We start from the raw sequence: 23,587 nt of genomic DNA, 5'->3' as shown, positions 1-23,587 counted from the left end.
AGTTGTACCATAAACGTATAACCAGGGCATTCGATAAGAAAGAGAAGCAAGGGAAGATCAAGGTTGGGGATATAGTATTGAAACATGCAAGGCTTACCGTGTTCGACCCAAGAGGGAAATTTAAGCCTAATTAGGAAGGTCATACTTGGTAAAGAAAATCTTACCAAAAGATATCGTTAAGATCTTAGATTTGGAGGGAAATGAGTTTTTTGAGCCAATCAACCTGGGTCGTCTCAAAAGATACTATGTATAAAAAATAAATATATAATAGAAAGAAAAACATGCTGACTAAAAAACCCTAACAAGGGCTGGTCATGCAAAAAATCAGAGTAATAAGAGAAAATAATCAGTTATAAAATCTGAAAAGACTAACTGATGACATGAGTTGTATCATGAGAAATTAAAATATACCGATTTGGGCCTCCATTAAATGAATAGAGTGTTTGAAATTCTTATCAAACATACATATGTCTGTTTTTTACTTTATATATTAACTGAAAAGAAAAACGAAACTAAAGTACTAAGCAAAATGAATGAGATCTAATAAGAAATATATTTTTCATTTTCTTCTCTTTGCATTTGCACCTACATCTTTAAAATCAACAACTAGCTCTCAAGTCCTCTTGAATCTTGTAAACCTAGGAGAAATGGTAATATGAAATTCGACCTAAGCTTTGTAGTTATATATGTGATCAGGTCGTATTCGAAGTAAAGGTTGCGCTCTATGTCTCAGCTAGGCTAGAGTCTCTCCATCTTGTCTAGGAAATCCTGTCTGAGTGGGAAGCCTTCAAATTCATGGGAAAATTCCAAGATCCGTTGCTTCTACCCATACTAATGGCAAAGTCTTGAGAGTGTGTAAAAAGTGGATGCCCGTAATCTAAGTAAAGGTACACAATCGTTGTATACTTTAAGTGTGACATGCCTGATTTTCCACCAGGGTAGGATTAACAAATAAGCATATCTGAAATGCCCTTCATCTAAGAAATCCAACCATCATGGTCCCGCTGGATAACAACTCATCGAACTCGCACGTGCTTCAACTTATACTTATCAATGTTCCTTGGGATGGTTAGTATTTGGAGCTTCTCACGCAACCAAATCTATGAACGAAAAAGAAAAAGGAAAATAAAATAAAATAAGAAAGCTAAGTTGAAAATCCAAAAGGGAAACTTAGGAAAAATTAAGATAAAAAGCTTACTAAGTTGAAAACCTGAAAGGGCGGCTTAGGCAAAAGTTAAGGAAAAAAATAATAAAGGAAAAGGAGATATGGTTATATAATGTTGCCTCCAAACCCTTGATCTTTTTTACATATCTAACCTAATAATGGTTTCAGCCAAGATGACGGGTATAAGATCTGCTCAATGCTCTACTTGATTAGTGACGCTAACAATCTCAATATCTCCCCCTTCCTAAAGTGAAATTAGCGTGGATTGGGCATAAAAGTAAAATTCTAGCATCTGAATCCAAGTAGGTGTCTCTCTTTCTTTCTTCTCACAACAAAAGATTAGGTAAGTAAGGATAATATGCTCACCAATAGAATGAAAAAAAAAACTTCAGTTGGTGGCATGTTAAATAGCTCCACTAATTCGCCAAGAAAGGGATCATCAAGCTTTAACAAAGCAATCAGATGAGAAGAATACATAGGGCTTCCAAGAATTGTAGAAAACTCCTCAATCATAGAGCACAATTCTTGCCTATTGAATCTAAAAACATGGTCTCTTAGATACCAAAAGTTATCGGTAGAATGAAGAAATCCATAATTAAGTTTGGTATGTTGCATGGCTTTAAAGGACGAAAGACGAAATCGCCTAAGTTTAATCCAATCATTATCAGTTAGGGTTCTGAGAAGAGTTTGTAGTCTCTTGGCACTTTTCTTAGACATGTTTTTTTCACTTTTAAAGATGAAAATCGAGTATAGGGAAGTATGAGGGGTGCATGTGTATTTATAGGCGTAAAATCAGAGTTAAATTTAGACTCTGCAATCGCAGAGCTGAATCGAATGAATGCATAGCTGATCGGTTATGTGCAGAGCCGAATCAGCTAAGCACATAACCAATTGGATGTATGACGTCATCATGCATCTTTTTGGCTTTTAAGGGCTTTTTAGGCATTTTCTCGATCCTCAGTTGTGTGTAAATCTAAGATATGCAATATAGTGAAGCGATTAAAAGTAAAGAAGGGATTTCAACACCAAAAGCATAAAATTTTTATACATCTTCAAAAGATTCAAGGTCTATATAAAGAAAAATGGTAAAAACGGGTAGAAGCAATAAGAAGCTAGGGTTCTCTCTTGAATCCCTCATCATATCGTCTAAATTGGTGTCCATCCCTTAAGTCCACAAGGTATACAACTAAAGCATCAGAGTCTCGATCCTGCATTTTTTAGCATCAATCTGATGTTATCACTCATCCACCTGCCATTACAAGCTCTCATGGTCTCTCTGAGGAAAATCGAAAAGGAGATTAATCAATATGTTTAATACATGCATACATGCTGCATTTCATAATATATTTTTCTTACTCGTCAATCCTCACCAAGGATAAAGAATTGTCTCCTCGCAGCACCGACCAATTAGTGTACATGCTTAAATTGGTCTCATTGAACCTGTGTGATTATCATTATGTGTTACTTTTCAGGAAAAGAGACATGAAAACGCAAAGCAAAATGTTACTTATATATGTATAAGTATGCAGAATAGTCTTCAACGGGAGGCAGTGCTCCATAGTAAGTCGGTGGTCTATTGCACCATGAGGGCTCCAGTATGAGACCATCGAGTCTGGGAGGAATGGGACGCACCTTAGAATCACGTCCGTTATGGCTGTAGGAGGTGCTTCGGAGGCAACATTAGTAGAGGAACCTGAGATATGGGATGGCCTGGAGCATCGGGCAAATTGCCCCTCGCTTGGTTCAGGAGTAGCAGGGGCACAATGGATGATGAACTATAGACAAAATAGTTGTGTAAATAAGCAGAATAAAAAAAATAGAAGATTCAACAAAGCAAGTTAAAAAAAGTACATGAATCATGGTGTCATTGTCGAACAGCACAGTCCCCAATAATTGAGGAATAAAGGAAGCATAGTCTGTCCTTCGGGACCGGATAGTGAGATCCTCGGGCTCATAATATCTTGCAAAACATGTCGCTAGCTCCTCTCTAGCGAGATCCACAATCTAGAACATAGAGAGAGGTGGAGGCGAGGGAACTCGATGTCTATTAAGGCCTCGCTCCTACCCATAAATCCTTTTGGCTGAATACCATGCCCGACAGGCAGGTCCGGATAACAAAATCCTCCTATGCTCGAGGTTAGCAACAGAGAGTATGTGGGGATCCTAGTGATGGCACTCCCCTAGCCAATTGCTTTGGACCTGTAAACTGCAAAGGTAAGTAACTTTATGCATAAATTGTAAATATGATTAATAAATTTTAATTTACCTTATCCCAGGTTAGGAAGATGATCCACATGTAGTGCATGTGAATTTAGGCCCACTCTAATGGAACACTCCGGCTCGAGCCCTAACGACTTAAGCGAAGGAAGACCCATGACGTACAAATGGGTTATGAGCCCCCCAGAAGGCCGAACTCGAAAGCCCAAACCTATAAAATAAAAGTCAGTAGTCGTGATGCAAATAAAAGAGGAAGGGGACAAAAACAAAGATAGAGCATAACTTACGTGTACGACATGCTAAAAGCCGTAAATCTTCTTATTCCTGAGGATGGTAATGTCCATCTGATGATACAAATAAGCGAGAGCTGCAGATCCCTAATTTAGGAGGAGACCTAGTCTAAATCCCATAGAGGTGCCAAATAAATAGAAGTTCAATAAATTTTCTGAGTCACTGAACAAAGTGGTCTTGAAAAGATATACCAAGAAGGTCTAGGCCATTTACCTCTCAAGCATTTTGAGGCACGAAACCTCTGTATGGAGATGAATGCTCTAGTAGGCAATGCAGCAGGTGTTCTGGCATGCCAATAAAAACCCAAGTAGGTTCGTAATATAGCACTCATAGATATCAGGGCGCTGATCGAGAATGGCATCATTAAAGGAGATACGGATACCCAAGAAGTATATATCTGTGATAGCATCAAAAGGGAGAGGAGACATTGTCAACTCACCGGTCGGGGTGTGGAAGGTATAAGTGGTGTCTATCCACCTCTCGATTAATGCGTATACAAAAGTATGATCCATCCTCATAGTAACGAATGGAAGCGTAGCCACAACTCGACGAAAGCTAGTATCGCTGATCCTAGCCTAGACAGAGCTTGGGAGCTTGTCAAAGCACTCATGGCCTTTATAGAAATTTCTGATGAATCTAATCGATACATCACCACTCTGAAAAAGCACAGACACAGGTATTAAATATAATTCATGCATAAAAAAGACTTCAAACAGGTAAGTATAGTATTTATCTATTGATGTTTTATGTTAAAATGCCCCAAAAACCCATTTCAGCCCATGGACAATTGGATTGTTCAGAGTTGATCTGTTGTGCGCACAGCTGAATCAGCTTTGTAGGTTAGGGCACATGATTTTTTCAACTTTTTCATAAATTTATCATGCATTTTGAGTAAATAACGCATGTATCTAGTATACAAGTGACAAGAGATAAAGTCTAAAACCATAAAAATACCTCTCCGACGATCGAAAACGCCCAGTGAGTGTTCAATTTCGTTAAGAAAGGAATTTCTTCTTCTTTTACAAGTCCTAAATCATTTTGGTGGGAAATAAGTGGTGAGAACTCCTAGTTGGGTGCAATCGGAGTATGCTCGGAGAATCTAGAAGTTGAGGCCGACATTTTTAGACCAATTTTGTAGAATTCGGTTGTGAATTGGGTGAGAAATCGAAGAAAAAGCAAGAAAATATTTAAGAGAAAGCAAAAGAGAAAATGGAATAAGATGGTGTATGAATAAGAACGAGGGTATATATAAGCCTTAAAGAGGGTACAAATGTCATTTAGGCCCTTGGCCATTTGAAATTACATTTTAGTCCCTAAATAAACTGAAAACCAACACGAGCTCCAAAAAAAGGCACATTAAGGGCTAATTTGCATTCTGAGGCGAAATTGTCAAAAAATTATGAGTTTGGTCCCTAACCCATCAACAATTTTAGTCCCTAAGCGGGCTAAATACCAACATAGCTTTCGAAGGATATCAATTGAGTCAGACTGCACCTTGGGATGAGAATTTCTAATCAAAAGCACCCAAAAATGGAAAATTATCGAATTAACTCGAAGTGGTAAATTATGAAAAATAGCCAGAAGGAAGTCTCTGCAAAAATAAAATCAACAGGCGTGCCTTCCAAATCGACAAGTGTGGTACCCATAACAAAGGGCATGGTTCCCATTTCAACGGGCGTGATTCCCAAATCAACGGGCGTGGCTCCCACATTGACGAGCATGATACTATATCAATTGGCATTATTCCCAAATCAGCGAGCATAGTTTTCAAGTCAATAGGCATGGTTTGTGAGACACTATTCGCTAAGAGTTGTAATAGGAGCTATAACAATAGATTGAGCGGCGAGCAGCGGTAAAAGAGGAGCAGCGGGCAACCATGGAGGCACAACGAGTCGTAATGGAATGGCAGATGCAAAAGTAAATGGAAGACATGCGACGCTTCATTACAGAGATGGCACGTTCCAACCAGCTTGCACCTTCATAGAATCCTCCTTCGTCTGCCTCTGATCTTGATCATTGACTTTTTTATGTATTTTTATTCTTTTACAATTTTATACATTTTATATACTTTATGATATTATATTTTGTTATTCAATCTTTTTATTGATTTATACATAATTTCTCTCATTTTTCCATTTTATTTTTCTATAATATGTGAATAAATAAACAAATAATATTTTAATATTAAAAATCAACAATTTAGTGATGGATTAACGACGGATAATAATTAAATATTATTTTAAATAAATAAATCAGCGACGGACACATAATCTATCGCTAATAAAAGCAAAAGGCAAGGGACATTATCCGTTGCAACTTAACGATAAACCAAATCTGTCACTATACGTTTAGGAGAGGGATAGTTCGTTGCTATTTGTATGGCATTAGCAACAGACAATATCCGTCCCTAAACAACAAGGGACAGTCTGCTACAATACTAGTGAGGGATATTATCCGTTGCTAACTGGATTTCCTTAGCGACGGCTTATCCCTCACTACGTTGTTGCTACTCCAATTTCATCGCTGAGATTACAAGTCTTTTCCACCATTTAGCGACGATTATCCATCACCATATCTATTGCTATATTAGCGACGGGTTTGAAATTTCTTTCAGTAAGTGATTAGCAATGATCACTTTACCGAACAAATATTATCTATTGTATGTCTCTCACTAAAGTGCCTTACTGATGGATTTAACCCCTCTATGTTCGTTGCTATTTCTCTATTTTTTTGTATATATATAATTATAATTAGTTGAAAAGTTTTATATCATATTTTTAGGATATTTGGTATATAAATATTATTTGAAACTATTTTTTATCATCTATTTCGAATTTTTAGTATCAATTTCACGATTTTAGTATTTATTTTATATACATTTGTCATAATACTATTATCCGAAACTGATATATCAAATTATCTTTTAATATCTATTTAATATTTTTAGTGTCTATTTAATATATATTTATTATATATTTGGTATATAATTAGTATTTGCAATATTATTATTAATGAGTCAATTAGGGTTAATTGGCCTTGATTATGATTAATTGGGTAAAATAAAATTAAAAAAAGGAATGGATAAAATAAAATAAAAAATCGAGTTCTGCTGTAACGGGCTTGATTTTTGAAGGACTGAAAAAGAAGTTTTTCCTCTCAGAAAATAATGAAAAGCAGCTTCCCATCTCCCTTCTCTTCCTCGACAGCGCCACTCCCCCATTTCTGCCATTCACTACCCTTTTCACCACCATAACACTAACCAAATCTCCTTCCCCTCCTCTGTAGTTGTCTAGCGAGTTCCATTTGACCATAAACAAATCGAAAATTGTCAAGTGAGAAGGAAGAAGTCGCTTTGTTACTGTCGTCACTGGTTCAGCCTCCTACTAGCATCATTTCTTCATTCTGATGCCGCTATTGTGTTCCTCACCATCAAAAACCTTAAACCTGACTTCTCCCTGCCATTTTCCCTTACGGCAGTGGTGAATGAGCCTTGCCATCTACCATGAAATTATTTTTGCTTCAGCTATAACTATATTGTATAAAGAAAACAAAAAAAAATCAAAGTAGCTAAAAAAATTAAGATAAAAGAAAACAATAGTATAAATGATTTAAAAAAATATATGATGTAATTTCCTCTAAAAATAAAGGTAAGGTTGGCTTGAAATCCATCTATTTGGTTTGATCTTCACCAACCAATAAATCTCCTAAAAAAATAAAAGTGAAATAGAAAGCTTCTAGACAAACTAGGTCAATTATAAGATAACACAGTTCATAATGATTTAATTTTATCTTTATATTTTATAAATTTTCTCCAAGGAAAATTTATAAAATATATTTATATAAAAAGTTTCTTTAAGCAATGTACATAAAAAAAAATTTAGCGGGTAAGATTTTACACAAAAGGTGCATATTGCTATTTTTATATAAATTTAATTTGAATTTTATAATTTTTTATTGAATAAATACATGAAAGCATTAAAAAAGAGTTACCTTATTATAAACTACGACATCCTAGAATTCACCAACAAACTATACAGCTCCGTTTTGTGTAGTTTCCAGAAGTAGAAATATAATTTTTTTTAATCTTTTAAAATTATTTTGGAGATTTTAAAAATGACTTTTACATGAAATTTTTCTTTTTAATAAGAGAAAAGGTATCCAATTATATACAATTTTCCTTGAGAAATGCATATAACAATCTAGAAAGATAGCAATTTAATATATAAATGACTTTAATCCAAAAAGAAACTAGATATTTAAATGATATATTTTTAGGAATGTCATCTTATAAGCTAATAGTCACAATCACAAGGGTTGGGGAAGTTGTATATTTATCTTTAATGAATTTTTCTTTTATTGCCTATCAAATTTCTACTTATTACTTATTCTACTATATCTTTTGGTTTAAATAGTAAATTGCCCCATGAATTTATAACTGAGGTCTAAATCGCCTTAATTAACTATCTTGGCTAAATTAATAAAATGTGTTATCTGCACCTTCTAAAGCAAGTGAGTTGTATTAGGAATAATTAAAATATTAATTTGATTTTTTTTCTTTTTTTACTATAATACTTGACTATTTATTTTACATTGAAATACAAAAACATAAAATCAAATATTTATTTCTCCTTATTTGATTGTTTTTGTTGTCTTTATTATTTCATTACAATTCAAGAAGTAAAGCCAAAAAAGGCTAAAAATTTATTTCAAAAGTCATTCCTTAACACAAACCTATTAAATAGAGTGTGTGATATTAGCTAGAATATTAAAGCAATGATTGATGATGTTTTGTCTATGAAGTTTCAACTAGAGAAATAATAAGAGAATTAAATAAGTAAAAAGATTAAAATTTTTGCATATAGGTATGGTTCAAATTGCTGTTAAACCTTTATTTAGAATTGATTTAGACATATCTATTTTTCTCTGTTTAAGAGATGCACAACATTTGAATTTTTCAAATTCACTATTGGCAATGGCTGAATCAAATTTAGCAAATGGTCATGTTTATTTTAATTGTTATCCAAATTTTTCAGTTTCTTTATTTGACTCAAATATTTTAGATACATTAATTTTAACTGTTAAAACCAAAAATATGGATTTTGCTGAAAATTCCAGATTTATAGCTGTCATTTATAGAATTTATTACAAAGTAATGACGACAACTATAGATCCAAGAGCAAAACATTCTTTAACAATAAATGAAACAATTTTATTTGAAGCTAATCAAACAACTTATATTGGAAGCTGTTTTTATTAGAGATGTATCTTCTGTTTTTGGCCAAGTGCTAGACTAATGAAATTTCATCTATTAAACAAAAAAAAAAAGCTAGTGAGATCATGAAATCTATAAAAAAGCTAAAATTCAAGTCGAGAATGATTAAGAGTTAAAGCGACTAGTAGATTAGGGAATTTGTGATAAGGAATTGAATGTTGTGAACGGCGATAGTGGTGTAGATTAGAAATGGTAATGTTAGTGAATGATTATGTGAGCAGTGACAATATTAATTTAGATGAGAGATAATGGTGAAGAAATTCGTTTTGGTTCTTAAGTTAATGTTATTTCATTCTTTCTTTTTATAAGGAAGGAATTTCTCATTAATAATGGTGTAAATCAAAACTTATTTATTTGAGGTAAAAGAATTCAAAGTAACAACTTATTAATTTTTTTTGTCCACTGCAAAAATGGAAAAATAAAAAGTTTCACACTTCATTTGAAACTCAACAAATCTTTACCAATTTAAGATAGAAAAAAGATAAAACAAGAATTTATAAAAGCAGAATCTTTAGAAAAAAGAAAGCAGCATTTCCCTAATAGTTCTAGGCCATTTATTTGCCTATGTGGACGTAGTAGCCAAATAATCTGGCATATTACATAGGGCAAATATTGTAAAATTGTGGGATTTTTGATAATTGTTTCCATTCTTCTACGTAGATAACTTTACCTAATAAAAGAGATTTGTTGAAAAAACTTTATGATTCAAAAATTTATTCCAAGTTCGACATGAAATCTGGTTTTTGGCAAATTCAAATTAATAAAAAAGATAGTTACAAAACTGGTTTTAATGTCCTTTTTGGTCATTATGAATGGAATGTCATGCCGTTTGGATTAAAAAATGCACCATCTGAATTCCAAAGAATTATGAATGATATTTTTCATGATCATCAATCATTTACCATTGTTTACATTGATGACGTGTTAGTTTTTTCAAGTTCATTAGCACAACATTTTTCTCATTTGCATAAGTTTTACAATATAATTAAGCAAAATGGTTTAGTTGTTTCTGCACCTAAAATGATTATGTCAAACAAAAATTAGATTTCTTGGACATGAAATTTTTGAAAATAATGTTTCACTAATTTCAAGAATTTTAGAATTTACTTCCAAATTTCCTGATGAAATCAAGGACAAATATCATTTTGAAGTAATGATTTGCCTATGTGGACGTAGTAGCTAAATAATCTGGCATATTACATAGGGCAAATATTGTAAAATTGTGGGATTTTTGGTATTGTTTCCATTCTTCTATGTAGATAACTTAATATTGATTTTTGGCAATTGTGCCCAAATAATTCCGCATATTACATAGGATAAATATTGTAAAATTGTGAGATTTTTGGCAATTGTTTCCATCCCTCTATGTAGATAACTTAATATTGGTTTGTAATCTATAACATGTATAAAGTAATGATGATAGAAGAACACCATGAATTGATGGGTGGTTAGGACTCATATCGACTATCATAAGCTTTTGTTGTGTAGCTGATACATTCATAGAGGTTTTCTTGATCTAAGAATATTTCTTCTCACCATCCCTATAATGTATGAGACCTGCATTTTGACCAGGGTCATAATATATTATTAATATTCTCCTATATATACATTTTCATTCTATCAAAAATTGATTTTTACAATAAGAGATAAAAGATAGTAGAAGGAAGAGGCAGAAATAAAATTAAAGTTTTGAGTTGTGATTGTGATAAAAATGGAGTATAATCAATAATAAGGATTTATTTTTTTATCTTTTAAAATTCATTAATATTAAATATTGAATATTTTTTATTATTAAACTTGTGCATTATACTCATGAGTGAGCCGAAGAAACGATTGAGGAGTATAACGAGCACTTTTACATATAAATTAAGTAATTGAACAACAAAGTTAATTTTGGAATGATTTGGACATTGGTTGTGAATTTAGGGGGATAAATTGCTATATAAACCTATATTTCTCTCCTCTATTTGGTCTCGGTGCTTCACCACTGCTTCTTTCTTTTATTCCTCCTTTTTCTTCTACTAGTTCCAATTCTATACGCAAGTTCTTATTGTAATCTATCTTGAATTAGATCAATATCTACTACTGATTCTATTACTTCTAGTATTTCTATTTGTGCACATAGCAAATTACTAGAATTCAATTTAATTCTAATAAAATTGAATTGAAACCTCATTATTAAAATTTATTTATCCAATAATACTATACGTAATGTACGTTATTTTTTAATAATTAATAATTTCTTTAATTTCATCAATGGAAATTATTTCAATTTATATATTAGGAATTAGTATCCAGTGAACTAAATATATAAGACAAGTGAAGAATAAAAATTCCTTCAAGCGATATGTATTTTTATGGTGAATTAACATCAAATATACTTTTTCTACTCAAGCATTACAAAAACATGATATGGTGATCCTTTCAGTGCATATGGTTGCATAAAATCGAATTAAATTAAAACTTTGCCAATATACTTAATATGTATTGGTATATTTGGTAAGATAAAATTTCAAGGGTAATTGTTGTGATGAGTAATGAATTATTCTATTAATAATAATTTTATTAATTTTAGTTTAGCAATATTTTTTTGTTTTAATTAATATATTTCTAAATATAATGAATCGCATGCAAATACAAAGAGACAGAGGCTACAAATGATTAATTAATTTTAAAAACTAAAATTTAAATGAATTGGTAATATAGAAATTATGTATTTTTTAATATTAAAATTATTTATCACACCAAATTTAATTATTTTCTTATAAATCTAAATAAATAATGAATTCAATTATTAACATTAATATAAAAAGAAAATAGAAAGAGTAGGTTTTGTTCACCCATATTTTAGTTAATGATAAAAATCTTTAAAATCATTTATAAAAAATATTCGGTTAACTATTAATTTTAATTAATTAAATAATAATTTCCTAGATATAATCTTTTAGTTAATTGAAAAAAATTTTAAAAATATAAATTTAAAAGAAGTAAGAGTAATATTTAGTTAATCATTATTTATAAAAATGTATATTTTAAAAAAGATATATGTAAAATATAAATATTTGAATATAAGTATATTTAATTTTCTTCAATAATATCATAAACAAAAGTTATGCAAATAATATCATTAAAACTAAATAATTAATACTTAGTGTATGAGCAATAACTTAATTTAATTGAAAATTATGTTTACTGAAATCGAATAGGTCATTAAAGCACTAATTGGGATATTAATTAGTTAAACAGATATTAGAGTTAACTGTTTAGTTTAAGCATAAGGAAGCTCCCAAAATTTTTCCTTTTTCATTTTCTTTTGTTCATCCCGTGAAAAATCTCAAATCCCATCAGATTTGTCCGCCCATGTCTCAGAAATATCACCAAACCCTAGAAAATTAAAAGGTTCTGCCGCACGTACGGACCATGGCGGAGGAGAATGGGGTAGGCAGTGGTAGCATTGGAGGTGGATCAGATAGATTAGGTTCAATGGACTCCATAGAATCCCGCTGGGTTTTCCAAGACGACGACGACGATTCCGTTGTAGACGACGAAGATGATGATGATGATGGGGATGAGGATGATAATCACCGCCTTACAGGTGGTGTAGTTGATTCAGAAGATGAAGATGATAATGCTGAGCAACGGCTGATCCGTACTGGACCTCGCATCGACTCTTTTGATGTTGAAGCCCTTGAGATACCTGGTGCTCAACGTAACGATTATGAGGTCGCCATTTTATTTGTTAGCTTAGTTATTATAAGCTGTTAGTTATTTTTGCAAATAGAGCAAGATCTGAACTTTATGCTAATTTAAAGGCTTAAATGTTTATGGGTTATTTAAATAATGAAAAAATAAAAAATGGAATTGCAATAACTTGAATTTGCAGGATTTCACATTGGGAAGGAAAATTATACTAGCTTGTCAGACACTTGGAATTGTATTTGGTGATGTTGGGACAAGTCCATTATATGCATTTGATGTGATGTTTACTAAAGCACCTATAAAGGGAGAAGAAGATGTTCTTGGCGCGTTATCACTAGTTCTTTACACCTTAATTTTGATTCCCTTGATTAAATATGTTCTTGTTGTTCTTTGGGCTAATGATGATGGTGAAGGTATGTTGATCAATCTTTATAACCAATAATAACAGTGTTCACTTATGAACCATTTTTAATTGTTAAAATTAAATATTGCAGGAGGTACTTTTGCCTTGTACTCGCTGATTTGTAGGCACGCTAAGGTCAGTCTTCTCCCGAATCAACTTCCTTCAGATGCCCGTATATCGAGCTTCAGGCTCAAGGTGCCATCACCCGAACTTGAGAGATCATTGAAAATCAAGGAAAGACTTGAGACTTCACAGACTCTTAAAAAGCTGCTTCTCATATTAGTACTTGCTGGTACAGCTATGGTTATAGCTGATGGGGTTGTTACGCCAGCAATGTCAGGTTTTTATTATGCCTTGCTTTCTTAAGCAAAAAAGTTGCTTCAATATGGGTATTTTATGTTGTGAATTGTTATAACTGAGCATTTTTTTGTTGGTTTTGGATTTACCTTGATGATTTGGCTTTGTTAATCTTGATGCAGTAATGTCAGCTGTTGGTGGTCTGAAGGTTGGTGTGGCTGCAATTGAACAAGGTAAGCCTTGAGTATACCCTGTTAATCCATTGTATAAGCATTTGTTTCTTCTATTAATTTTTTTTTTCTTTTGTTTGTTTTATTGTCCTTTAATCAGAAAGAATTTGCATAACTTCTGATTTCGGTATTTTCTTTAAGGTCTGATGTCTAGAAAGCAATTTATATATTGATTTGTTAGCCAGGCATCCCCACACGGTTGGTGGACTTGCATGAGTGTTTCTAGGATGTGGGTTGGGTAGCAGGGTGTTGTATTGCTAGCAGACTAGATAAAATCTAGACATGATTTGAATATTAATAAAAATAGAAGACAAATAGCTAGACCAGGCTTTGACAATTAGGATTAGATCTGACTACTAACTAATCACATTTATGCATATCACATGCAATTGATCTTTCCACAAACATTGCAGCAATGCTGAAAGTTTGAACCTTGTTTTTAGAACAGGCATCATGACAACTCTGAATTTTGTGGATTTGGCACTTTGTTTGTTTGTTTTCCTTATTTTTGGATGTTTTTATTGTAGGGATAGAAAGAGGAGAAGTAGATTTTTACTAGGTAAATGAGAGAGAAAGGCAGAAAGTCAGAGAGATAGGAGCGGTTTTCTTAGGATAATTGGTTTAGCAATCCGAAAAATAGATCTGGACAAATGCACTTGATTAGAACAAAAATAGTTGTTTATACACTCAATTGTTACTGCAAAACAGTAAAGTTTGGCCACTAAATTAGCAACTGAAGTTGCATAGACTCCAAGAATGTAACAATCTCTATGTCTAATCATAGTTAAGTGTCTTCACATGCCTTGCTTTAAAAAAGAAAAATAGGGAAGAATTCTTTTGCCACAGTGCGGTGAGGTCCATGATTGCAAGTGTTGTTTAAAATGTGTCAGTCTAGATGCACCCACATTAGAAGTTTTAATTTCTTTTCTTTGTTCATCTTCTAGTGCACATGGTTGATGCCTTCCAAGTTCAATTAATTTCTTCTGATAAACCGAATTAGCTAAATCCTGCATTCTTTCTGTTCTTTTGCTTATCTAAGTATCCTTTCCATTTGCAGTTTTTCTTTTCAATCAAGGTAAACCAGTTTGTATTGTTAAATTAATTATCATTATAACTTTTTTCGTGCAGAGCAAGTGGTGATGATTTCAGTTGCCTTTCTTGTAATTTTGTTCAGTGTACAAAAGTTTGGAACAAGTAAAGTGGGACTTGCTGTGGGCCCTGCTTTATTCATATGGTTTTGTTCTCTTGCGGGCATGGGAATTTACAACCTTGTCAAATACGACAGCACTGTCTTGAGAGCATTTAATCCTGTTCACATTTATTACTTCTTCAAGCGGAATTCTACTAAGGCTTGGCGAGCCCTTGGAGGTTGCCTGCTTTGTGCAACAGGTAAACAGAGTAATTCTGGAAATATTTAAACTCAGGGATGCAATTTTTCTAGAGTTTTTAAATTTTTATTTTTGGTACTATTGGGAAGCGGTTTACTTCCTTAGTATCTCTGGTTGAGCTGCCTTTCTAATTTTACTCCACAATAAATGTAATTTTTCCCTTCTGTTAACAAATTATATTTTCTGCTTTAGGAAGTGGATGTTAGACACCATGGTTCAACTCCAAATAATTCTTTAGGCTGTATAACCTAAGGGTGTAGGATGGTCATGCTTAATGTTCATGTAGTGATCTCACAGTAGTGGCTGGTAGAGAACAATAGGGTTTTTTGGACTTAGAAGAAGGGAATTGTGTAATTAGGAAGGAGCAAGGAATTTTTCAGAAAGCAATGCGTGTTAATTTTGTCACCTCTCTTCCTAATGCAAATTAATATTTAAAGCAGTTATGCAGGCATAAATTCTGGAGGGGTATTATAGAGGGTTTGGAGTCATGTGTTCTGGACAAACACAATGCAGGGTAAAAGAAATGAGTGGCAGAGCTATCCTGATTTGGAGTGAAATAGTGATTGCAGGCTCTTTCTAGAAGAATAGCTTTAAAGCCAGTGAATTGGGGGAAAATGATTTAAGGTTCAAGCCAACTGGTTTAAAGTAAAACATAGTTGAGTTGGGCACCCAACTTAGCACTAACACAATATGGAAATAGCTTACTAGGAATACAAATCCTAGTTGGAAAAAGTTACAAAATAAACTCCAAAATACGAGTTTTAAGTCAAAGAAATAAAAGATGACTTTATTTAAAATATGAAATTATTTGTATTTCATAGAAAGATAGATAAAGCTTAACTACGCATATACCCTTAACTAATATGACAACCGAAAGTTAGTAATGAATTAATGTAGCATTGCTTCGGTTGCAGGTCAAGTGATAGTTCTATGTAAAAAAAGCCTCATTTTAAGATTTAGATGTTATCAAAATAGCAGCTAATTTCATTTTATCATTTGTATATTGAGCTTCTTTCTCTTTTTTTCTTTTTTCATTTCTTTCATCTTGTTATCTTTCTTTTTCTTTTTCTTTGTTTCTTGCCTTTTTGAAAACTGAATTGGACATACATGCCTTTTGGTTTTCCTACAGTCATAAGGGATTTAGAGGTGATCATTTGTTTTCCTTTTTCATTTTTTTCCCTCTCCCTGTCCTCCACATGGTATATGAAATCGACTAATGCTAAGCATATTTAATCTAGAAGAGATCCTAAGATGACCGTGTTTTTAGTAAATCTAAAGAGGGATTTGTTGACCACTGACTAGTTGTTTTATTATTTAGTGATGAATGGTATTGATTCTAAATTTCTAGCAACCTTTATTTCTTTTCTGCCTATTCTAAGGTTTTCATGCCACACTTCATTTGTCAAAGGCATACCCTTGCGCTAGGTCCAGGGCTTTGGCTGATTCTTACACGAGCTGCTTCCTTCCAAGGAAAATGGTGATCAGATTTGGCATCTTTTGTTCAACTTGGTGATGGTCATATGTGTTTTGGACAGAAGAGGAGGGGGTGAGGGTGAAAACTAGGAGTTAAACTTATGATATCTCCTAGTTGGTTTGCTGGTTTGACCAACTGGTTGATATTGCACATTTAGTAATTACGACTGTAGTTTTAGTTCACTTGAACCAAGATATGAGTAGGTATAAACTTCATACATTTTGAGTTTTCATGGATGCTTCTGTGCAGAACCATGATTTTATCCAAGAAAGCAAGCGAGAACTGAAAGTACATGGTGAATTCACCATAAACGCGAATAGCACATGCCCATTAACTAAATTAGTTACAGGTGAAGTCCCAAAACTTGGCTTTGGGGTTGCTAGTAACCTGGCTGGACCCAAGGTTTTCATTTTCAGGAAAAAAATTAAGATTTTGCTCATACCACCCGTAAGTAACTCATTGTCATGGTTAGGAAGATGCTTTCAATCTGATTTTCATATTTGGTACTAAGGTTCATAAACGGAGGAACATAAACATCTTTTATGTACATTGGGGAGGGACTGATCTAGAGTTTGTCCTGAGGTGTTCTCAGCAAGGAAGGAGCCATACATTCCAAAAGAAAGGGTTTTTCATTTAGCTTTGTCCTCTGTGTATAGATGTATTTTTTAAGTAGAGAAATAATCTTATGTAATATGATATGAATGAGACTTGTGAACCACTTTATTTCATCTCTTGCTGCTGATTCTTTGTTTTATGGTCAGCATATATGGATATCATTTTGCCTTCTCTTTTATGATTGTTGCTATGGTTTTGTAGGTTCTGAGGCAATGTTTGCAGATCTTTGCTACTTTTCTGTCAGATCAATTCAGGTAAAGCAAGAAGACACTATTCTGCTGCACTTTTGTTATTATTTTCATAATGTTCATAAGCACTTGGTGTGTATGTTCTCATTGTTCTGATTGCTACAGTTTTATTTATTTAATGGTGGTAAATTTGCAGCTTACATTTTTATTGCTTGTTCTGCCTTGCCTCTTGTTGGGTTATTTGGGTCAAGCTGCGTACCTTATGGAAAACCATAGTGGATCTGTGGCTGAGCAAGCATTTTTCTCATCAGTTCCAAGTAAGATGTGTTCTGCATCTGTAAATAAAGTCCATTTAATATAGGCTATACTACTGGACATATTTCTCGTATATCCTTTTATGCTCTTTTATGCTTAGAATAGAAAGGGTGATTCAGAATTACTAATTCCCCTTGAGGTTAGATCAAAATCACCGGTAGGTCCTCATTTTATAATTAAATGAAAACCCTCATATTTTTGTTATGTTAACAGAAACCTGTTTGTTGAAAACTCAATTATCTGCTGTTAATGGCAATGAAAATGGCCAAACTACCCATAGAAGTGCTTAATTTGCATTATCTACCAAAAAAAGGCTAAATGACCAAACAAATCAAACCCTTGCACATCCACACCTTTTAGTTTTATTAAGTTTAGTTAGCTTAACATATACAACATCCCATAACAAACTTGCCAATGTAGTGCGGACCAAAATGTATGTCTAATAGGTATATAATTACCTTAATATTTAAAATTCTTCTTGTTTGAAATGTCTGTAATAGAATTTTTTTTATTTTTCTTATTTTTTATTTATTAGTAAAAGCTAATAATTAAATTGATTAATTTTGTATAAAAAAATTGATATTAATATTCTTAAATTAAAAAATAATCATTTATATTTATTAAAGCCTTTAATAAGTGAAAAGATAATTTTCCTTTTTCTCGCATTTCCTATAGCTTAGTAGGATTTGTAGGTACATTTTCTTATGGGAATAAGGTTCAAATAGGCCTCTAACTTTGTGGGCGGGGCCAAATAGACACTTTGGATTTCTTTGGGCCATTTAACCCAGAACTTTAATGTTTTAGCTCAATTTACCCCTAGATGAGAGAGTGAGAGCCACTCTCCTTTACGAGTAAAAGAAAAAGTTAAAATAAAAAAATAGTGTAATATCTTTAAAAAGTGATTTATAATTTAAAAACAATTGAAATACATAACTAAAAGATAACTCCTAAAAAGAAAACTCCATTGGCCATCCCCATCACCACAGCCACTGCTGCCGCCATCATCATTGCCACCTCTGCCACCACTACTCACCACCACCATAATCGAAAAAAAAAGCAACAAGAATAACAACATCAATAAAAATAGTAACCAACAATAAGAACAATGACACATCTTTTCTCCTCTAATTCATTACTGAGATCTATCCTAAGAAAATCAGACCCAACAATAGCAGAAGCAACATCAGCTTCAGCAATAGTCAATTACAACTGCAACAAGCAGTAAAAATCCAGATCCAGCCGTTCAAGTCACCCAGATGTTTTGCCCGTCGAGAGGAATCGTTCATGACTGTTCCAGCCTTTGCCATCGCTAGAATCACTTTGAATGGCATCGGGAGGAATCCAGCCTCTGCCATCGCCAACAATTAATCATTGCGGCAGAATTTGTTACTGAAGGTAGCTATATGGCGGTGGGTTGGTGGTGTCTGTAGCTTAGTGGTGGCAGGGGGTGTGATGATGGATTTGAAAAATAATTCAAGAAATTGTTAACTTTTATTAAAGATTCATTACTTTTTAATGTTATTATTAATAGTTAATTACTTGTTTGTTAAATTTAATTTTAAAATTGATTTTTTTATCACTCTCTTAATATAGAGAGTGAATTCACTCTCCCAAAGAAGGGCTGAATTGAACTAAAAAGGGTAAGTTTTGGGTTAAAATGGTCCAAAAAGGTAAAAAAGGGCCTATTTGGCCCTGCCTTGCAAAGTTTAGGGCCCTATTTGAACCTTCCTCCTTTCTTATTCCCTAGCTAAATTGACCAAGTTTGCTACCAAATAGCATAGGTTAGGGTAAACTTAACAAAATTTTAAAAGTTTAAATAGAAGTGAAAAGGTTTGGATTATTTTGGTTGTTAGGCAAACTCAAAAATGGTTAAACTTACCCATCTTCAAACCCTAGCTTTTAGGGACTATTGGCTTATTTTGAGTCTGCAGCAATCATACAACCCTTGAATCATTTAAGTCACCAATGGAAAATCCATTAAAATCGAACTTATCAAACAAGGTCTTTTCAATGCATTAATACTATACTGAAACCATCAGTTAATAAAAACTATCAAAAATGAAATAAATGAAAGAAAAGGTGGAGATTGATGAAATTAAGAAGTAACTGGAATCAGCCTCTCTTCTCTGGAAGTTCAGACATCACCAAACAACAATAATTTATTTGTTTAATGTGGATGATTGGGTTTGGGATTTGGGAAGAGGCGATGGTTTTTGGATGAACACAGCAAGTATTATATGCTTGGTTTCATTCTTATCAATGGATCAACAGCAAATGTTGCACACATCAATCAATTTGTCTTTTGGCTTTTCTCCCCCCTCTTTGTTTAAGAAAACTTCATATGAACACAAGTATTCCACTGAAGAAAAACTAATACTCATCATTTCTAAGAAAACCTTCTTTTCATACTCTTAAATAATAATTAACCAAACAACAAACTGGACTTAAACTTTTTTGCTCTTATCAATACGAGAAATGACTGGGTTGTCACTGGGTTTGATTCTTTTGTTATTATTTTTATGGTGGCGCAAGAGTAAGAGAGGCAGAAAGAAAGAAGTGACATGAGCGGGATTAATAATTTTCTTTTGAAAGTATTTTTCCATTCTTTGACTGGCAGACTAGTGAACTAAATCTAATGGAAGGGTTAGCTGATGGAATCAAAATGTAAAGGGTATTTAAATTCAAATTTGAAACAGCAAAGGCGTACTAATGATTTTCACTAAAACTCAAAGGGAAAATAGTAATTCTTCCTGAAAGAAATTTCCTTGTTCATTTATTGTGTTATGGAGTTGAATGAAACACTCTTTTGCATTTTGCATCCTTTGCTTCATTCATTCTGTTAAACCAATGATTATGTTGTCTGCAGGTGGTGTTTTCTGGCCTGTCTTCCTTATTGCTAACATAGCTGCACTGATTGCCAGCCGAGCAATGACAACAGCCACATTTTCGTGTATAAAACAATCAACTGCACTTGGTTGTTTCCCCCGTCTAAAAATCATTCATACATCACGGAAATTCATGGGTCAAATTTATATTCCTGTCATAAACTGGTTTTTACTAGTAGTCTGCCTGGTGTTTGTCCGCTCTATATCAAGCATTACTGAAATGGGAAATGCATATGGTAATATCTTGTTCCTGGAATTAATTTATTTTTTTTGTTTGTATTTCTCAGCTATTCTCTTCTTTATCAGATAAGACAATGAAAAGTAATCTTATATATATATGTATTATCTATTTAAAATTTATTTTTACTGTATCAATGAATAACAAATATCTCAAGAAAATGGCATAGAGGAATGTAGAAGCATAGATGCTTTGGTACTCAGACAAACTCTGAAAAGCATTGGTGGGAGGATACCTTCCACTTTGTATTCTCCAATTCTATTATAATTTTCTCCTATGTGCAAAAAAGAACTGTATAAAATTCTGGTTGTCTAATGAACTTTCTCTCCTTCAAAAAGCCTGAAGTCCCAATTTTATGTCAACTTGAATTGTGCATACGCAAAGTATAGATAGTGGTTAACTGCTCTTATTTTATTTAAATTGAATTGAGGGAAAATTGATTTGTTGATTGTTTAGTTACAACATACTGAAACTGGCTGCATAATATATACTGAGTTGAAAGTTTGTACTTGAGAATTCTTGTCACCAAATTTCTGTTGCTATTTATGTGAAAAATTAAGTTTTCTCATACTGACTGGTTATTACAGGAATTGCTGAGCTGGGGGTGATGATGATGACAACTATTTTAGTAACTATTGTCATGCTTCTCATATGGCAGATAAACATCATAATTGTGCTGAGTTTTGCGGTTATTTTCCTAGGGATGGAATTGACTTTTCTATCGTCAGTTTTAGCACTCGTGGGAGATGGCAGTTGGATTATATTGGTTTTTGCTGCGATAATGTTTCTTATAATGTACATCTGGAATTATGGGAGCAAGCTAAAGTATGAAACTGAAGTTAAGCAGAAGCTTTCGATGGATTTGATGCGAGAATTAGGCTCTAACCTTGGGACAATCAGAGCCCCAGGCATTGGCTTGCTTTATAATGAGCTGGTGAAGGGAATACCAGCAATTTTTGGCCATTTTCTGACGACACTCCCTGCAATCCACTCCATGATCATATTTGTGTGTATAAAGTATGTTCCAGTTCCTGTAGTGCCTCAAAATGAAAGGTTCCTTTTCCGACGAGTCTGTCCTAAAAGCTACCACATTTTTCGCTGTATTGCCAGGTAACTTCTCATCTTCTCCAAGTTGGAATCTGTCTTGGTATGAAGGAATTATGATACCTGTGTTCCTTATTCATTTCTTGATGTCATGGCTGAGCTACATTATAGGAAAATCATCACTGCCCCCTGCCATTTCAGGAATTCTAATTTTAAAAACCCTCATTGTCTTTTAGCTGAGTACACCCAATTTTTGAATTAGTTGGTGCAGGAAAGATTTGATTCTACATATCTGATCTGAAGTGATTTCAGCATCTATGTCAGCTGGCACCCAGAAAATATGATATTCATTATTTAATGAAATTGGTAATTTAATCTCACAGACCTTGCTTCACTAGAAATACATGGTCCTTGCATAGAGAATTGCCCCAAACAATTATCCCTCCTAGCAATTGCAGACTCTTGGAGACATCTTTTGTTCATTTAGAAATACTGCATTAGGACTTTGCAAAATTGTGGAGTATTTAAGGAAATTAATCTTGTTTCATTGATTTATATAATTTGCGTACAGCCTACTTGGTCATATTCATGTTGTATTAAAATATGAGATTAATTACTTACCAGGTATGGCTACAAGGATGTCCGCAAAGAAAATCACCAGACGTTTGAACAGCTTTTAATTGAGAGCCTAGAGAAGTTTATTCGACGAGAAGCTCAGGAGAGGTCATTGGAGAGCGACGGGGATGATGATACAGACTCTGGGGATGAGTCCTCTAGCACAAGGCTTCTAATAGCTCCCAACGGAAGTGTTTACTCACTTGGTGTGCCTCTCCTAGCTGAGTATAAGAATACATCTAAACCTACTTCTGAAGCAAGTACCTCTGAAGAGGTGAAGGTAGAGGCAGAAACAGACCCAAATATGTCAGATGCAGAACAGAGCCTTGAAAGGGAGCTATCTTTTATTCGCAAGGCTAAAGAATCTGGGGTTGTTTATCTTCTTGGTCATGGAGATATTAGAGCAAGGAAAGACTCATGGTTTATAAAGAAGTTGGTCATAAACTACTTCTATGCTTTTCTGAGAAAGAACTGCAGAAGAGGAATTGCAAATTTGAGTGTTCCCCACTCGCATCTTATGCAGGTTGGCATGACATACATGGTTTGACAATTAATTTTGCTACCAAAAAGAAGGCGCCTTAACCTCCTCACTTTTGTTCCTGCAACTGAGGGCAATTAGAAGTTGCATCCATGAGTTCACACAAAGCGAATATCAGTTTCTTGATGCGAGATGCGCATGTGAGTTAACTTATGCTTAAGCCAATTTCTTAACTGTCTTGCCATTCAAAGGTGCCAACCTTCAAACGGTTCATTCTTAAATCAGGAAGTTTTGTAGTCTTGATCTTGGGTTGCCTTTTAATATACATTGATTTTATTGGTGTTACAGATGCAAATGCAATCAATCAACCCTTGTAATTAACATTTGAAAAGTGACGTGAATGTGATTCATCATAAAGAAATTCCACTTCGAAATGTCCATTCCCCAAAAAGCTTTTATCTTTTTTAATCCTTTGTCAATTCACTGTATATGCTCCATAGCTATAATTTTGTACAAGTACAAGAGATCATGAATATGGTTTTGTCAATTTTCAATTCTTAAGTATATAATCTCTTTTACTAACTTATTAGTGTATAGTAATCATAACAATATTAGTTTGTTGGTATGGTACTTATATAGCAAAAAATAAAGGCCATAGTAATAAATAAATGAAAATTATTATATTAAAAATTAAAAAGTTTGCAAAAGAATATGCCATATTAATAAATAAATATATTATGTTAGCACACCATGTATCATATCTGTAAAAAATT

At 33.3% G+C, this 23,587-nt stretch overlaps 1 protein-coding gene and 1 long non-coding RNA gene across 5 annotated transcripts; one reads left to right on the top strand and one right to left on the bottom strand.

Annotated features, from left to right (window-relative positions):
* Window positions 1-2,182: 2,182 nt before the first annotated feature.
* Window positions 2,183-4,873, bottom strand: LOC112536690. 4 transcript variants are annotated; one of them, XR_007214995.1, is made up of 9 exons: window positions 4,628-4,873; window positions 4,113-4,329; window positions 3,887-4,017; window positions 3,670-3,781; window positions 3,432-3,593; window positions 3,017-3,364; window positions 2,798-2,940; window positions 2,522-2,605; window positions 2,183-2,441 (listed from the first exon to the last, which is right to left on the bottom strand). It is a non-coding gene; the product is annotated as an uncharacterized LOC112536690 (long non-coding RNA). The 4 variants fall into 4 exon arrangements; XR_007214996.1 differs by having other exon boundaries at window positions 3,887-3,957; XR_003080666.2 differs by having other exon boundaries at window positions 3,887-4,329.
* A 7,322-nt stretch (window positions 4,874-12,195) lies between these two features.
* Window positions 12,196-23,248, top strand: LOC8286636 (potassium transporter 7). The gene is made up of 10 exons (XM_002531443.3): window positions 12,196-12,668; window positions 12,829-13,057; window positions 13,139-13,387; window positions 13,527-13,577; window positions 14,703-14,963; window positions 17,253-17,305; window positions 17,436-17,556; window positions 20,421-20,675; window positions 21,265-21,787; window positions 22,346-23,248. The coding sequence occupies exons 1-10, from the start codon at window positions 12,366-12,368 to the stop codon at window positions 22,881-22,883; spliced, it is 2,583 nt and encodes an 860-aa protein (XP_002531489.1). The 5' UTR covers window positions 12,196-12,365; the 3' UTR covers window positions 22,884-23,248.
* Window positions 23,249-23,587: the final 339 nt, after the last annotated feature.

Source organism: Ricinus communis, chromosome 3 (assembly GCF_019578655.1).
Source record: "Ricinus communis isolate WT05 ecotype wild-type chromosome 3, ASM1957865v1, whole genome shotgun sequence".
Lineage (NCBI taxonomy): Eukaryota > Viridiplantae > Streptophyta > Magnoliopsida > Malpighiales > Euphorbiaceae > Ricinus > Ricinus communis.
The sequence above is the reverse complement of the archived record's forward strand: the minus strand, read 5'-3'. Positions and strand labels throughout refer to the sequence as shown.